The sequence below is a fragment of the Triturus cristatus genome, chromosome 2_1, assembly GCF_964204655.1.
Source record: "Triturus cristatus chromosome 2_1, aTriCri1.1, whole genome shotgun sequence".
NCBI classification, from domain to species: Eukaryota; Metazoa; Chordata; class Amphibia; order Caudata; family Salamandridae; genus Triturus; species Triturus cristatus.
Genome location: NC_140581.1, coordinates 346846341 through 346865101, shown reverse-complemented (window position 1 = coordinate 346865101; position 18761 = coordinate 346846341). Strand labels below are relative to the sequence as shown.

General features: G+C 39.8%; 1 protein-coding gene across 1 annotated transcript in view; it reads right to left on the bottom strand.

Moving 5' to 3' along the window:
- ITGA2 (integrin subunit alpha 2) overlaps window positions 1–18761 on the bottom strand; it is a 596388-nt gene that overhangs the window by 176687 nt on the left and 400940 nt on the right. The window contains exon 18 of the mRNA XM_085631250.1: window positions 1755–1865. Within this exon, the coding sequence (XP_085487376.1) occupies window positions 1755–1865 (111 nt within the window). The remainder of the gene's footprint in view (window positions 1–1754; window positions 1866–18761) is intronic.

The window sequence follows — 18761 nt, the reverse complement described above, 5'->3', positions numbered from 1 at the left end:
TTAAGTGTCTTCTCTATGTGTAGAGGTTCATGTTTCTAGGGGAGTGTGGAGAGAAGATTTCAGAGGAATGTTATAAAATTAAGTGAACAACTACTCAGCTGGAACTTTTTTGGTGTTGACAAAAATCTGTAATTCATTTGATACAGCATTCTGCACATCTGTGATCTGAACACCTGAATGTATATAGAAATGGTTCAGGCGTGAGTGATGCAGCAAGTGCGAGAAATTGCATGCAAAATCCTCAATTTTGAAGTGTATGTGTAGGAAGAAAAACATTTAATAGAAAACATGTTTTATGAAGACTGATGAAAATAGATTTCTGAATTTACAGCATTTTGTTTGTAAGCATGCTAAAATAAATGCAATTCAGAGCATCTGCATAGGAGATATAGATGAAACGAGGCCTACTCCATTTTTGTATGTCCATCACTTGATCTGTGCATAAGTAGTGACATTTGTAAGACTTCTGCAGTCATAGTACACGTATTATATACTGCACACATGCATGACTTTCTTGGTGATTCGGGCCCTTCTGCTACAAATGATTCACTGTTGGTTCTAAAACATCGACTATTGTTCGCATATGTATAATGCTTATAAATTCCAGACAAAGCTCAATTACCTTAAGGGAGTTTGTTGCCCACTAACATGTCCATCATAATATGCGTTCTTGTTAATTATATATAATTCACATAAGAGGTCATTAGACAGCAAACCAAGCACGCAGTAATCTCTACATGTGATTTCTGAGGTCAGGTTTGTATTTTACATCCAGACCCTTAGCCTGGATGCCTTACTTTTAGAGTGAACTTCTAGTAGTCATTTTTAGGTCAAACCTGGGCAGCGCATGTGCTGCTCTGCAAGGCATGCTATATTCAGGTATGAACTTCAAGCTCTGCCCACTCTCCGCCAATATTTTCCATTGACTTGTTTTATTGTCCATTGTAAACTGTGGCTTTTCATTGGTCAATAGGCTTATTAGTCCCTCCTTAGTACCGCCTTGTCTCATTTTGTAACCCCCCATGAGGACACCCCCTGTTATTCGTGTTGTTACTCGGTAGGCATTAATTACAGCCTCCAAGCACTATTTTCTCAAATCGCTTTGTCCTGCCTGCTGTTACAGGTAGGGCACCCTCTCTCCTAACACTTTAAAAAAATAATCTTTATAGTACAGGTGCCCAACGCATTTGCAATGTAATAGGTCTTCTAATTCGCTAGAGTTCAAGCTATTGGCATTGTAAATGACAATGCCTTTTATTTATCTGTTTTAAAAACAACACATAAATAAAAGGTATTGTCATTTACAATGCCAGTAGCTCAAACTCTCGTAAATGTGAGACCTATTGCATTGCAAATGCTTGTTTCTACTAGAAAGGAAACCAGCCATTTTCTGGCTACCAGCTGGCTCTTCTTAAACCACTTCTTTGCATGTCTCCCTCCCTTATAGCATAGAGGTCATTCAACTTGAAGAGTGAGCTACATGAATCTATAGATGGGCTAACATGAAAAGTAACCACTGTTCCCCACAGCTGTTCAGTTGTCTCCTAATTTGATTGTGTACCATTAAATTGGGGCGAACGTGACATCTTATTCACATAGCGTAGAAATGGCAAAAGTGCTGTCTGTAGCAGTATATAAAAACATATTATTCTTATTATGGTTCTTATTGTTAATATTATTATTGCATGCCGTAATGCATTTTCATTTAGCAATTCACTGAATCCAAGATTGCTAAGTAGACAATCTATACTTACAAAGTATTCGCTGGATGTTGAAGAGTATGGATTGAGCACGGGTTTGGTGCCAGCGTTTTGAAGACCTATGTCAATGCGCAGATTCAGAGAGTTTACTGCATCAGAAGGCTCCTGTGAATATAATTAATATGCTGTATTTCAGTTTGAATTCAATACTGTGTTGGCCTGTCTGAGATTTATCATTATGGAAAGGCCACAAGCCCCTGTTCTAAGCTAGGAAATATAGAGAGAAAAATGCACAGTTTTGTCCTCTAAATTCTCCAGTGTAGACATAAGCACTCTTACTTAGGGTCCAAGTTATATTTCATAGGACAGCTCATATCTTCACCAGCGTGATGAAGTAAATTCCTCATCACCATGGCGGAGATGCCACCTATCGACTTAAGAAATGACCACCAAGATGGCAGTCATTTATAAATCATTCGGAGGAACCGCCGTCAAGGCAGTTCCTGCCAGTGCTTTTTCCAGTTTGGTGCAAGGCTCTTCCAACATGATAGAGCCTTGCACCAAAGTTGCTTCTTTTTTATTTTCAAAAAGAAAATTCCAAAGCAGGATTTTCTTTTTGAAAATAAAAAAAGATAATGCCCTGTCGCCATGGGAGGGATGTCCCAAGGGAATGGGGGCATTTTTTGTTTTTTACTGTCCCTAACCGCCAGCGTTTGCCTGGTGGTGATGAACAGTAAAAAAGGCCTATCAGTCCACCCATTCTAATTGGGTTGATGGACATATAGCCAATTTTCGGATGGCCCTTACTCCGTCAGGGTACTGGAAAAGTTTTTACCATGGTGGAGACAGAGTAATCACTGTTGTGGCCAAATGTAAGGTCCGTTCGCATCTAAATAGGGTAGGCAAACCACTATGTTGGCAGGGAGGTAACTCTGTCACCGTTGTGATGGAGTACCCTCTCTATCAACATATAAATCAGGCCCTTAGTCCTATATTTACTTCTTAAATCCCACTAGAACCAAGCATTCATGCAATAAAAGTAAAATGTTACTTACCTGTAAGTATACTTACTAAATGTCGATACATAGACTTTGCTTATCAAATGGTCTGGATTATGAAGCACATTATGTTTTCTTACGAACAGGTTAAGACATGAGCATGAATGTGTATGAATTAAAGATCCACGATGGCGTCATCACCATGGTCTTTCTTTATATAATTGTGTTATGCCAACTATTTCTGAGTGATGTAAATGCCTAGGCAGTACATTTCTGTATGTTCCCCATTGTGTGAATGGGCAGAATGTGAATCTATAAAAGAAACACATTGAAAAACCTTTATTACAGGTAAGTAACATGCTCACCAATATGGAGTTAATGAAATGAAGCGCTATGGTTGAAATTCCATACCATGTTGATGTGGTTGATGTCAGTGTAAAATAACATTAAGTGTTTTTGTACAGTTATGGTTGAAACCAGTGTATCCAACATCAGAATCAGTGCTCAAATTAGATTTAGGCTCGATGAGATAAAATAATTTGTTTTTTTGATTTTGTGTCCTCAACTAAGGTGATACCTTGATCGCTCAATGCTGAACAATTGAACAATTATGCTTTACCTGATGACTATGTAGTTATCAAGGGCACTGTGCATATCTGAGTTGGCATATTTCAAGTTCATGTTCATTGACGCTAAACCTTTTTGATGATTTAAACTGCCAGCAGAACAAATGTATGTAGACAACTGAGTCTGCTGAGGCAGATATTGATAGTTATGTTTATCTGTATTTTGAGCCCTTGACACTGTGTGGTTTCTATATACATTTTGCATGCTTTCATTGAAGATTTCTGAAAAAAGACACTTTAATTCATGTAATTAATATCAGTATTTATTTTTCAGAACTGACAGTGCTGTTGTATAGAATTTAGAAACACCTTAAAGGTTGGAGACAGGAGCAAGTTCTAAATTGTCTCCCTGTCTTCCACCTTTGAAGAAGCCAGTTTAATGTGCCTCTGTTTCTGGAATCAGACAATGGTTGGGCACAGACATCTGAAACCCTGCAAGGATTACAAAAAATACTATAAATGAAGAAAGATCTTCCTATCTGAGATAAACATTGAGCAACCTGATAAATATTGGCAACTGTGTTGATTTCATAGAATTCCCTCTTTTAATTTCCGGAAACATCTAAAAATGCTGACAAGACTCCACAGAGCATGAATTCAGTTACAGATCTATACGAGGGGGTACAGTGATGTCCTTTCTTTAAATTAGCAATAGCTATATTTTGAAGAGAATGGCGTAAATACTATGCTTAGGTGAAAGGGGAGTTTAAAAGAGGGAAGAGCCACTACCAGACCATTGTAGCCAACCTTTTGTGGGCCTATTTCTAATACCATCATTATTCCTACTTGGATACTGCAACAGCCCTTTAAAAAGCTTATCCATTTGGAGAACTGCTAGATTTGACTAGGCAGTTGGAGCATTTCTTGTGGTTCCTCTGTGATCACATTTTGTTAGGGAGGACCGCAATAATTGCACAAACCATAGTTTACTGTTTCCATTTTGTTTTCTTTAGAACTTGAAAGCATATTTTAAAGGATTTTGGGTGAGAAGAACAAAGACTTGTTTATTTTTTGCAAACTAAATTATGTACTATTAGGTTGGTTCAAAAATCATCATATGGAATGGGATACAATTCGACCTTCCTCATTACTAACAAGGAGGTGGGTTACCAATTGCAAATTAACTGTAATGGATACCCTCACAGGAAAGGAGGCCTGCTGGAATCAGCAGATCACCATGCCTGTGGTTGTATTTATATATTACAGCCCGATTTCCTTTAAGGAAAATGGTCTACATTTAAAAAAGACTTTATTTGAATGCAATGCAAATCAAAAAACGTTTTTCCTTTGGAAACTAGGTCCTAACTATAGCTACCAACTGGCAACCGCCAGTAGGTAATATATATATATATATAGTCACCCCTAAGACAGGCCAATTTTGCGCATATATATATATATATATATAAATATATATATATATATACATATATATTATCTACTGGCCGCCAGTAGATAGTTAGGGCCTATTTTCCATAGGAAATCCACAACAATCTATTGGGAATAACTTTGGCGCGGTTGACGAATCTTCGCGAAAGTTTCCAAACTTTTGGACAGCTCCGGTCCGCTCGTGTCTTGAAAGTTTCGTGGTGATTCGTCAAGCGGGGGCCGAGAAAAAAGGGGGTCCCAAAACGCATTTTTCCCCATGCAATTTCCCATAGGACCTGTTGACGCAGCTACAGCCCGAACTGATGAACGGATTTACACCAAATTTGGCAAAGAGGTTGCCCTTGGTTCACACTTGTGCCTTTTGGTTAAATGGTGTAAATCCGTTCAGTAGTACCTAAGATATTCAAAAGTAAAAAGTTAGATATATCTAGGGCTGCCACCCCCCGGGACTTGCTTGATAAATAAAATACCTGTGTGGGGGGGCTCGAGCCCCCCCACACGCCCCGAGGACCACCACCTCCCCGGGGCACTAAATATTTAAAATAGGGGGTCCGTTACGGACCCCCAAGCCCCGGGGATATATATATATATATGTATATATCCATCAGAAAGTTGCTCCAAGCATGAGGCGCCCACACGTTGTGATTTTTTTCCTTTTATTGGAGGACTGCACGGAGTACAACAGTGTCAATTAGCATAATCACAACTCTGCCTTTTGAAATTATTTCATCGCCAAACGTGTTTCGGGCTCGCACAGCCCTTGCTCACTGACATCGGCAAAAAGGAGATTGGCAGCAAAGTTCACCCCGCACCTGCAAGGTTTTAAATATTCCGCCCCAATGGCCGTGTACTCGGACGGCATTCTGGTAAATAGAGTTCTCCAGCCATTGCTATTACCATTGTGCGCTGCCATGCCCCCAAAAGTTATCGCTGTTTTAAAACCATAGTGGATTGCTTTCATATCCACTGAGTACACCATGCTTTTTCATGTCCTTACTAATCCGGACACATCGTTCCTTCAGCGCACACTTTCCTCAGCGCTGTGGATCTGCTCGATATGCAGCAGGGCTTCCTCGCGGCCAGAGCGGGCACTATAAATCCATCAGAAAGATGCTCCAAGCATAAGGTGCCCACACGTTGTGATTTTTTTCCTTTTATTGGAGGACTGCACGGAGTACAACAGTGTCAATTAGCATAATCACAGCTTTGCCTTTTGAAACTATTTCATCGCCAAACGCGTTTCGGGATCACACAGCCCTTGCTCACTGACATCGGCAAAAAGGAGATTGGCAGCAAAGTTCACCCCGCACCTGCAAGGTTTTAAATATCCCGCCCCAATGGGCGTGTACTCAGACGGCATTCTGGTAAATAGAGTTCTCCAGCCATTGCTATTACCATTGTGCGCTGCCATGCCCCCAAAAGTTATCGCTGTTTTAAAACCATAGTGGATTGCTTTCATCTCCACTGAGCACACCATGCTTTTTCATGTCCTTACCTATCCGGACACATCGTTCCTTCAGCGCACACTTTCCTCAGCGCTGTGGATCTGCTCCATATGCAGCAGGGCTTCATCGCGGCCAGAGCGGGCCGCTATAAATCCATCAGAAAGTTGCTCCAAGCATGAGGCGCCCACACGTTGTGATTTTTTTCCTTTTATTGGAGGACTGCACGGAGCACAACAGTGTCAATTAGCATAATCACAGCTTTGCCTTTTGAAATTATTTCATCGCCAAACGCGTTTCGGGCTCGCACAGCCCTTGCTCACTGACATCGGCAAAAAGGAGATTGGCAGCAAAGTTCACCCCGCACCTGCAAGGTTTTAAATATCCCGCCCCAATGGGCGTGTACTCAGACGTCATTCTGGTAAATAGAGTTCTCCAGCCATTGCTATTACCATTGTGTGCTGCCATGCCCCCAAAAGTTATCGCTGTTTTAAAACCATAGTGGATTGCTTTCATCTCCACTGAGCACACCATGCTTTTTTATGTCCTTACCAATCCGGACACATCGTTCCTTCAGCGCACACTTTCCTCAGCGCTGTGGATCTGCTCGATATGCAGCAGGGCTTCCTCGCAGCCAGAGCGGGCCGCTATAAATCCATCAAAAAGTTGCTCCAAGCATGAGGCGCCCACACGTTGTGATTTTTTTCCTTTTATTGGAGGACTGCACGGAGTACAACAGTGTCAATTAGCATAATCACAACTTTGCCTTTTGAAAATATTTCATCGCCAAACGCGTTTCGGGCTCGCACAGCCCTTGCTCACTGACATCAGCAAAAAGGAGATTGGCAGCAAAGTTCACCCCGCACCTGCAAGGTTTTAAATATCCCGCCCCAATGGGCGTGTACTCAGACGGCATTCTAAAAAATAGAGTTCTCCAGCCATTGCTATTACCATTGTGCGCTGCCATGCCCCCAAACGTTATCGCTCTTTTAAAACCATAGTGGATTGCTTTCATCTCCACTGAGCACACCATGCTTTTTCATGTCCTTACCAATCCGGACACATCGTTCCTTCAGCGCACACTTTCCTCAGCGCTGTGGATCTGCTCGATATGCAGCAGAGCTTCCTCGCGGCCAGAGTGGGCCGCTATAAATCCATCAGAAAGTTGCTCCAAGCATGAGGCGGCCACACGTTGTGAATTATTTTTTTCTTCTTTCTTTATCTATATATATATAAATATGTATATATATATATATATATATATATTCACTGAAAAAACAATAGGTTTCACACATGTTATAGTTAGCGGAAATTTTACTGATAAAAAACCAATGAAATTCCCCCGTTATAGTTAGTGCAGGAAACTATAACTCACGCGACCGCAATCCTCTGCTGATGCTAATACTGTATTTAGACACTTATTTGCCCATGTCTTCTTCCATAAATTTTTAGCTATACATATATTACAAATATTTTTTTTTCATAAAGACACATATGTCATCAGCAGAAGATTGCGGTCGCGTGAGTTATAGTTTCCTGCACTAACTATAACGGGGGAATTTCATTGGTTTTTTATCAGTAAAATTTCCGCTAACTATAACATGTGTGAAACCTATGGTTTTTTCAGTGAATTTGCAAGGTTTTTTAAATGCTAATTTCTAACTATAACGTGTGTGAAACCTATGGTTTTTTCAGTGAATTTGTACGGTTTTTTAAATGCTAAGTTACTTTACGCCATTCGTGGCGTGCGCGCCCACTTAACGCAGTTCGTTCCGTGCGCGCACGGTGCGCTTCGCACACCGTGCGCGCACAGTGAGCACGCGGTGCGCTTCGCGCACCGCGCGCCCACTTTACACAGTTAGTGCCGTGCACGCACGGTGGGCACGCGGTGCGCTACGCGCACCGCGTGCCCACGTTACGCTAGATGGGCCATGTACGCACGATGCGCTTCGCGCACCGTGCGCACATGGAGGACATATTATGCGCTTCCTTGTGATAGGTAATCTGTTGAAATTGTTTGGGGAAATGCTGTGCTCATATATGCCATGCACAAATGGGGGCCTTCGGCCACCATTTGCACACGGGGTGGAGAGAGTGTTTTTTTTTTTTAAAAATAATTTTTTACCGTACGCGTACGGTAAGCGTACGGTAAGCGTAATCGGTGAAATTTTCGAAAAATAAAAAATTACCGTTTTTTGCCTTGGGGGATCTTTGAAGACTCAACTAACATGGTTATGTGCATGGGCGCTGTCTAAACAGCCCCTTTATATGTTTTTGGCATTTGTTTATCAGCTCCCCCCTCAGAGTGCGAGAGAGAAAATGGCGGCCGCCGCTTCCTGGTTTCGACCGATTCGAATGTTTACTAAGATCTAAGGGCCAATCAGAATCGCGCTCGCGCACGCCACCGTACGCGTACGGTAAGCGTACCGTAAGCGCACCGTAAGCTGGCTCAGATATATATATTGATTTAAAGGCTATTTTCTCAGAATCTACTGAACAGATTTACACCAAACCTACAAAAGGCACTTCCTTGACCTGAGGACTACCTCTCTGCCAAATTTCAAGTAATTCTGTTCAGCCGTTCGGGCTGTAGCTGTGTCTAAAGGTCCTATGGAAAAATGCATGGGAAAAACGCGTTTTGGGACCCCCCTTTTATCTCAGCCCCCACTTGACGAATCCCCCCGAGACTTTCAGGGTAGGAGCGGAGCGTAGCGCCCCACCTATTTTGAAAAATTCGCGAGGATTCGTCAACCATAAGAGGCAGGAGACAACAAAACAACCGGTGGAAGAAAAAGAAAAAAGCAACACCGATACTGTTATTAATTTGTCAAATGTACAATTAGATCAGGCAGAGATTTAGATTTTGTTGTTGGGCCTTTCCTTTTCCCCTGCAAGCAATTTTAACTATGTTCAAACATGTGTGGACATTTTCAAATTCATCAAATAATTGATGTTGACTAAGTATTTTATAATTAAAAAATCTCAAGAAAATGTTGGATATATAATTTTCAATAATACATCTACCCACTCCAATCTTTTAATACCTGACAGTCCAGCTCTACATATATTGGATGCATTGGCAATAGAAAGCAATGATGACAATTCAGCACAAGGCACACAGGAGCTACTGCAAAATGCCGGAAATAATCTAGCATCCACTAAGTCCAGTCCTTTTAAACCTTCTTCGTCATTCATACCAGTAATTCCTCGAGATGCTATTGACATTTTTCACGATGTCGTGGTGGAAGAACTCAAAACATTGCAATTAAAGACTCGACGAAAGACCGCCAAAAATCACATTTCGTGATAAGAAGTATCATGAGCTGATAAAAAAGTTACAGAAACAGAGCAAGTTGATCATCAATAAATCCGACAAAGGAGGCAATATTGTCCTGTGGCCTAGGGACGGGTATCTTGTAGAAGCATATAAACATTTAGATGACACAGCGTGTTACAAAAAGTCTCATTACAACCAGTTAAAATTGGTGAAAGAAACCTTCAAACAACAGAGAAGGTTTGATCTCAAATAATGAATTTATTTAGAGTTCCCTATTACTCCTGTCTTGCACTTCATACCGAAAATACACAAAAAGATTTCACCTATTCCAGGCAGGCTGATAATATCAGCCAAGGGGGGATTATTAGAAAAAGTGTCTCAATATGTTGACTTTTTTCTGCAAGATCTGACCATAGCACTACCTTCCTACATCAGGGACATTAGTGATTTCTTGGACAAAATGAGAGATGCACCTTGGTCGGACAATTGTATTTCAATCACTCCCGATATCAGTGCCTTATACACTTGTATTAACCATTCAGATGGTTTACAGGCAATTGAGTTCTATCTGAAGAAAATAACAATTGATAAGTATAGTCATAATGCAATGATTTTTTAAATGATTGAATTTTGCCTCCATAATAACTTCTTCTTATTCAACAAGGATGTTTATCAGCAGCTCCCAGGAGTCACCCTGGGAGTCTGCTTCTCCCATAGTTACGCATGCTTGCACGTGGGCCAGTGGGAGGAGCAGGTTCTCAGGGTTGTCCACAGAAAAAACTGGGAAGCTCATGTCTTGAGTTGGATGCGATTTATTGACAACAGTTTTATTGTATGGAAGGTTCACATGAAAGTGCCATAGCGTTCATTAACAGTATCAATGACAATGACAATGTACTGAATTTACAATTTAATGCACAACTAGACAGAAAAGCCATTGATTAGGCAGTCAACGAGCAATTATCAACAATCGTTGGCCCATAGTTAAAATGGATATGATTTTAGGCAAATTGTTACCGCCAAAACCTACATTAACTTTTAAAAGGGCAACATCTATGAGCAGTGCTCTTGTCAGAAGTAGTCCTGAGATACCATCAGGTGATCCAAAGTCCAAGACCACATGGTGGGCACTTAAAAATGGTTTTTTTAAGTGCAGTTCCTGCAGGGCATGCAAATTCAGCAGTAACACATTCCAATAATCTGTAATTAGACCCACAACTAATCAATTAAAGGGGATCTATAACTGCCAAACTGAATTTGCAGTCTATGTGTTGACAAGCACATGTGGTTTACAATATGTAGGGAGCACGAAATTACAAGTGCATGTAAGAATAATCCAACATTTAAGGGCGATAGTGAACTCCCATACCATGTATCCTGTGACTAGGCATTTTAAAGCAGTCCATAACAATGACCTGAATTGCCTCAAACATTATGTAATTGGGGCAGTGCCTCTTTTGAGAAGAGGAGGCAACAGGGAAAAGATACTCAGATGCTTAGAGTCGAAATTCATATTAGAGTTAGACTCTAGAATGACGAGTGGACTCAACAATGGAGCGGAATTACATAATTTTCTCTGAAATAATTTTCTCTGATCAATGCCTACAGTGACTTGTAATGGTGGTAACCTCTGTAATCCTGCAGAGAGCCATTAGCGTCTTTCAGGCTGAAAGTGTTTTGAATCATAGTAAGAGAATAAGCATTGTGATTGCCTTTTACTTCCATAAGATTTCTATATAGTCATGTGGAGGATAGCTTTGTTTTTCCTTTATGTAGCTATTATGCCACCCAGAACGAGAGGCAATTTCATTATGTTAGTTTCCATTAGTTTAATTTTTCTATGGGTAAGCTACTTTTGAGTATTAGGGAGGAACATCTGGGGGAGTATTCTTGTTTAGAATCTTCTTACAATATACTGCTGTTCCTTTAATCCCTTTAGATTATAGGGTTTTTTAGTTTGCACTTAAGCACATTGCTATACAGTATGTCACTTTCTATGTACTTGCACTTGTTTCATGTTTTATATTTGTTGGTTAACCTCTGAGAATATTCACGGAACAGTGATCATTATCATTAGTATTGTATAATCCTATACAGAATTGACGCAATCTTGAATCTGATGCTTTATTCCAGTATGGACATATCTTGTCACAAGTGGCAACTCAGCAAAAGGACTGGATAGAGGCACCATGGCCAATGGTACATACGCACTATGCACTTTATTAATCCCAACGAGAGAATGGCAATTTACAATTATGAGTAAGTAAGTAGCATTTTATAGCATGTAGTTAATTAAAACCATTACAGAAATTAATCGAAATTTGTCAATAAAAGCACAATCAGCAATTATATTTAAAAAAGAGAACAGTTACAGTTACGCACAGGTGTATTGAGGTGTATAAGTACAAGAGCAGAATTGATAAATGCTAGAACAACAATGCATTGTGGATTATGTTTGAAAATGTTATTTTTTAACCTAAACCATTAGACTAATTGATGTTTCTTTTCTTTGTATTTTAATCACAGGGGGAAAAGAAGGGTCCGACTCCAGAATGGACTCGAGATTCTCCCCTAACCTTTTCTTCACGTTACACATTAAGTGATGAAGACTGCACGTGTTATAAAATACAGATAAGAGATCTATTTGTTCATAATATTACATTTATGTTCTATTTATCTGTACAAATATTCTTTTACATAGAAGGGAATTAGGGTATCACTATAGTGTAAATAATTTTGTTCATGAATTCACAGTATTTTCGGTTTGGCTTTAAACATATGTGGGACTTCTTAGAACTTGAGAATATCAGACATCGTGGCTTGGCCATATGTATGAATGGCTACTCTGAATAGAACATACAGGCACTATGTCGAGAGCATATGTATATATGTAAGAAGAGCACTATGCATTTATTACAAAATTACTATTGGAATTGCGCATTGTATCAATAAATTCTGGGGCATTAAGTCAATAATTTCTAATATACTATTTGCCCACGCATTCCTAATATTTAACAAGTGTTCACAGAGTGTAACTTTCGGAACTAAATACCGTTCCAATATGGCCACCATAGAGACTACCAAAGTAGGACTATCCTAACAAAGTCCGATTTCTCTGTTGTGTTATCTACAGTATATATGTAAATCTGTCCCACACCTCAGTGTGTGAGCAAGCCTGCTGTGCCAGGTGAAACGCGTTACTGAGAATTAAAGACCTGGTGGTGTTAACTATCTTGTGGAGATTGTTTTAATTTTGAAAAGGATACTATATATATATGTGTATATATATATATATATATATATATATATATATATATATATATATATATATATATATATATATATATATATATATACTTGCACTTGGCTCGGTTATGCTGGAAATGTTAGCGTTCTTTGGCGGTGTGGCCCCGTAACGTAAAATTAGACATTCGAAAGTGACCCTCCTTAATACAGAGATATATATCAAAGACAATAGGATTCATACCACCCTTCCCAGAAAATAAACCACAATTAATGCAGTTCTCCATGCTGAAAGCTTTCCTAAATTAACCTTAATAAATAGCATCCCATAAGGTGAATTCCTATGGATTCGCAGAATATGCTCACAGGATGAAGAAGTGGTAAAACATACTAAAGAAACAAATCAGAGATTCAGAAAAAGAGGCTATAAGCAGCAAATAATCAGAGAAGGTCTACACAAGATCCAAAGAAATCTTGAGCGGACAATATGCAGAAAAAGGAACAAAACATAAGTGAAAAAACTGATGCAATTCGTCGCATAACAACATTCTCAACAGAGGCAAAGGGGATTAGAAAGAGCCTAAGAAAAAAAATTGGAACATATTACAATTGGATCAAACATTGGCCAAGTTATTAGGTAACCCCAACATTACCTTTCGAGGAGCAAGATACCTAAAGGATAAAACCAAAAGAGAAGAAAACAACCAATTGGTTGAAACAAACGGCGTTCTTTAAATGTAACAACTGCAAGGTATGCCAAATACCTGTAAATACAAAACAAATAACAAAGGAGGAAAAAAAATGGATAATAAATCAAAATATCACATGCAAAAGTCAATTATGTGGTATATAATATGGAATGTCCATGTGAACTAAAATATGTAGGGAGTAGTATTTATTAACTGAAAAAGAGAATCTTGGCACATGTAAGAGCAAATGTAAACAAGGAAGGCAGCATTGTTGTGGCCAAGCATATGAAACTTCATAATAAAGGGGAGTTGAAAAAACTCAGGTTTTATGGGATTGAGAGAATTGACCAACACAGCCGAGGAGGTGATCGAGAACGGAAAGTGAGACGTAAAGAGTCCCGGCATATACTGGCTCTGCGAACCCTCACACCATTGGGTTTAAATCAAAATTGAATTTGCTTAATTGACTTCTCAGTTGGTTTTGTCTGGAGTAGTATGAAAATTGAAAATTGATACACTTACATCACAATCACACTTATATTTTTACCGGTACGAGTGATACCCACCAAAGGGTTCAAATAATAGTACTTTATAAACCCTAGGACACTACATAACAGTAGATCTACATAGTGATCACATCAAATGAATCATAAGTCTGTAATAGTGAAGTTGAGTCCAATTCATACAATTTCATTGCTGGATGTAAGACTCAGAAATGAGAACATGTAAAGATGTACAAAATGTCCCATTAATACATATGAGACAATAAACTCTGCATATAGGGTACTTGGATCTAAAGCAGTTTAAACTCTCTAAACTGGAGGGGTTCTCTTTGCCCATTTGATTATAACAACAATAACTCATGAAAGGGTATCAGTTGTTAAACTTATGAAGCTATTAAATTGATTGAATAGATGTCACTTAAAAATCATACCGGAAATCTCACTCTTTTTTAACACTTCTTTTATAGTTTTCTTAAAAAATACACTATTATTTAATAATACATTTCACGTATATTACAATCACGAAAGTGCTATAAAGATTCTAAGGAAAATCATTTGTGCAGTTATCATTGATAAACTACATTTCCCATCACACCTAGTGACTGCAACAGGAAATGAGTAAGATGGAGGATGCTGTGAAAAAACCAAAGGTTTCAGGGACGTTATAGTTAGGGATTAGCATTTAAAAAACCTTAGAAATTCACTGAAAAAAACACAGGTTTCAAGGACGTTATAGTTAGGCTGACATTTCACTCGTGCAAAACCAGAGAAATTCGGCCATTATAGTTAGATGAGCTAACTATAACTTGCACCCCCGCAATGCACTGCTGATGACGTCACATATTTCATCACTCATGACATGGTCAGTGACATCACTGATGACATCTCAAATGACATCACTGATGACATCATCTAGTAACTGTGAGTGTTTCTAAAAAGTTTAAGAATGTGATATACATATGATAATTCAGTCAGTGTGTGACTGACTGTATAAGTGAGAAATGATAAGTGTCTGGGTGAATGTATGGGTGAGGGATTAATCTGTGTGAATGTCTATATCAGTCTGTCAGTTGGTGTTTAAGTGGCTGCATGAGTTGGTGAATAGGTACATAAATGTCTATATGGGTTATTGATTGGTTGTCTGATTAACTGTATGGGTGCCTGAGTGTCTGTGTAGGTAGGTGGGGGTGGTGTGTGACTCCCTGCATGAATATGTGAGTGGGTGATTCAGTGGGTGTATGGGTTCATGAGTGTGCCTGCGAAGGGCTGTATGGGTGAGTGAAAGGATGTCTCAGCGGTATATGTATGAGTAACTACATATATGAAAGGCAATATATGTGAGTGTTGGAATAAATAAGTGACTGTATGTGAGAGTGGATGTATGGATGAGTGCATGCTTGTGTCAGTGATTGTATAAGAGAGTAAGTATGTGTTAGTAGCTATATGAATAAGTGAGGTGGTGTGTGTATGACTGTATAGGTGAGTAAATGGCAGTGTGATTGACTCTTTAAGTTACTTGATACGTAAGTAACTCTATGGTTGAGCAGCGGTGTGTGAGTATCTGTATAGGTGTATGAGTGCATATATCAGTGACTATATCGATAAGTGACTGCGTATATGAGTGACTATGGGTGAGTGGATGTGTGTGAAGACCTATGAATCTGTGAGTGGGTATGTATAACCAGAACTGGTGTGTCTATGGTTTTGAGAATGGTAGTCTGTATTTTAGAGTAGGTGTATGAAAGGTTATATTAGGTCATGAGGAGGTTCATCAGATATTACATGGATGATGTCATCAGTGATGTCATTTGAGATGTCATCAGTGATGTCACTGACCTTGTCATGAGTTATGTAATATGTGACCTAATCAGCAGTGCATTGCGGAGGGCACGAGTTATAGTTGGCTCAACTAACTATAAGGTCCGAATTTCTCTGGTTTTGTACGAGTGAAATGTCAGCCTAACTATAACGTCTTTGAAACCTGTGGTTTTTTCAGTGAATTTCTAAGGTTTTTAAAACTCAAATCCTTAACTTTAATGCCCCTGAAACCTATTTTTTTTTCAGTAAATTTCAAAGGTATTTTAAATGCTAATTACTAACTTTAACGTCCCTGAAACCTATGGTTTTTTCAGTGAATTTCTAAAGTTTTTGAAATGCTAATTTCTAACTATGCCTACATAGGCAGGACATGTGCAGAAAGAGGAAGAAAGGCACAGAAAGAATCGAGAAGTGCAGAAAGAGGCAAGGGAGGTGCAGAAATAGGAAGTAAGGTACAGAAAGAAGCAAGAGCAATGCAGAACGATGCAACAGAGGTGAAGAAAGAGGAAGAAAGGTATGAAAAGAAGCAAGAGATGTGCAGAAAGTACCAACAGAGGTGCAGAAAGAGGCCTACTTTGACTGTACCTTAGAACAGACTCCTGCAAAGTAGCCTAATCACTAATCCTTCTACTAAGATGTCTCAAACCTCACTTTTCTCTTGAAGATTCACTATTAATCGACTGCTCAGAATGTTAGGGCTACCAAATATAAAACAGCGATCCTAAGCATATCACTGTTGTAAGTCTGACCAAGTTTGTGAAGGTATGCATGCGTGTCTCTGCTTTTACCTAGTGACATGTTAAATGAAAAAAACATACAAATACTTGAATACCTGTGTTTGAAACAACATACTCTATAAATTTGTGTACAAAAAGATGTATGCATTTCTTTCTGCTCACAATACAGGGCACATGGGTATCCAGTACTATATTTGAGGGGCTCTATAACACATATATACATAAGACATGTCTGCCTGTGCAACCGAATGACAGAGCAGAACTGAGATTTGGCCACCTATACGAGAAGTTACAAGCTTTTTAACCTACCATCTTCAGATGGTAGGTTAAAAAGCTTCAGATGGTAGGTGTCTACCTGTACATGTATTCTTACATGTGGTATGCATCTTCAGATGCATACCACATGTAAGAATACATGTACAGGTAGACATATACCTCAGTCACGAGACCACGCAGACCTTTAAACTTGACAGCTTGCACTTCCCATTTGAGTTGCAGAAACAGGCAAACGAGGTACAGAAAGAGCGAACAGGGGTGCAGACAGAGGCAAGAGAAATGCAGAAAGAGGGGTACAGAAATTTGCAAAAGAGGTACAGAAGGAAGCAAGATCAGTGCTGAAAGAACCAACAGAGGTGCAGAAAGAGGCAAGAGGGATGCAGAAAGAGGCAAGAGAAGTGCAGAAAGAAGCAAGAGAGGTACAGACAGAGGAAAGAGGGGTGCGGAAACATGCAAGAGGGTTACAAAAATTTGCAAGAGGTACATAAAGAAGCAAGAGGAGTGCAAAAAGAATCAGAAGAGTTGCAGAAAGAGGCAAGAGGGGTACAGAACGAGGCAAAAGAAGTACAGAAACAAGCAAAAGAGGTACAGAAAGAGGCAAGACAGGTGCAGAAAGAGGCAACAGGGCTGCACAAAGAGGGAAGGAGAGTGCAGAAAGAGACCAGAGGGGTGCAGAAAGAGGCAAGAGAAGTACAGAAGGAAGCAACAGAGGTGCAGAAAGAGGCAAGAAAAGTGCAGAAAGAGGCAGGCGACTTGCAGAAACAGGTGAAAGAGGTGCAGAAAGAGGGAACAGGGGTGCAGACAGAGGCAAGGAGGTGCAGAAAGAACCAACAGAGGTGCAGAGAGAGGCAAGAGGGGTGCAAAAAGAGGCAAAAGAAGTACAGAAAAAGCAAAAGAGGTGCAGAAAGAGGCAAGAGGGGTACAGAAATGTGCAAGAGAGTAGCGGATAGAAGCAAGAGCAGTGCAGAAAGAACCAACAGAGGTGTAGAAAGAGGCAAGAGGGGTGCAGAAAGAGGCAACAGAAGTGCAGAAAAAAAGAGGTGCAGAAAGAGGCAAGAGGGGTGCAGAAATAAGCAAGAGAGGTGCACAAAGTGGCACAAGGGGTGCAGACATTTGCAACAGAGGTGCAGAAAGAGACAAGAGAAGTGTAGAAAGAAGCAAGAAAGGTGCAGAAAGAAGTAAGAGGAGTGTAGAAAGAGGCAAGAGAAGTGAACAAAGAGGCAAGAGAGGTGCAGAAAGAGGGAACAGGGTGCAGAAAGTGGCAAGAGAGTTGCAGAAAGAAGGGAGGTGCAGAAAGCAGAAGAGATGTGCAGAAAGAGGCAAGAGAGGTGCAGAAACAAGCAAGAGTGGTTTGCACACCATTAGAACCAATTTAACACCCACATTTAGCAATAAGTAAGAAGTGACCATTCTAGGTTTGCAAAGGGCCTTTCACCACGCTATAACACTTGTCGCTGCATTTTTGGTAATGTTTGAGCCGTTTGAGCTAGAAACAAGGTTTTTTTTGTTAAAATCTGCACATTATGCAGCAGATGATGGATTATGTGACAAATGCGGATAATGTATAATAGTGCGAACGTTGGTGCAGCCAAACCGTTGCAAAATTCCAGTGGCCCTGCTCACACCTCTGACTAAGTCCAGAAGTGCTCCTCAGTGGTTCCTTCTTTCTATGTTTCATTGAGTTTGTAGTTTAGCTTCTATGGAAATGAGGAAGACTAAACCTGAGGTTACCACTCCATAACACAGACTACGATACCACATAATTACTCTCCATCACAAATAATCCCACTCTACATAATTCCTATACACTAAATACCACATACTTTTTATCCACATAACTTCACTGCACAACATACCACATAATTTCAATACACACAACATACATCCACTCCACTCCAAAAAACATCAGTAAAAAACGTTTACAATTACAACGCCAATAGCGCTAACAAATGCGAGACCTACTACATTGCAAATGCTTCTATAACTAGTAGTTGCATTTGCAGAGTGGTGGAGAAAGGGGGATGGGCCTCCAACCAGAGCTCAGGAATTCTGCTGCGTAGGACTTA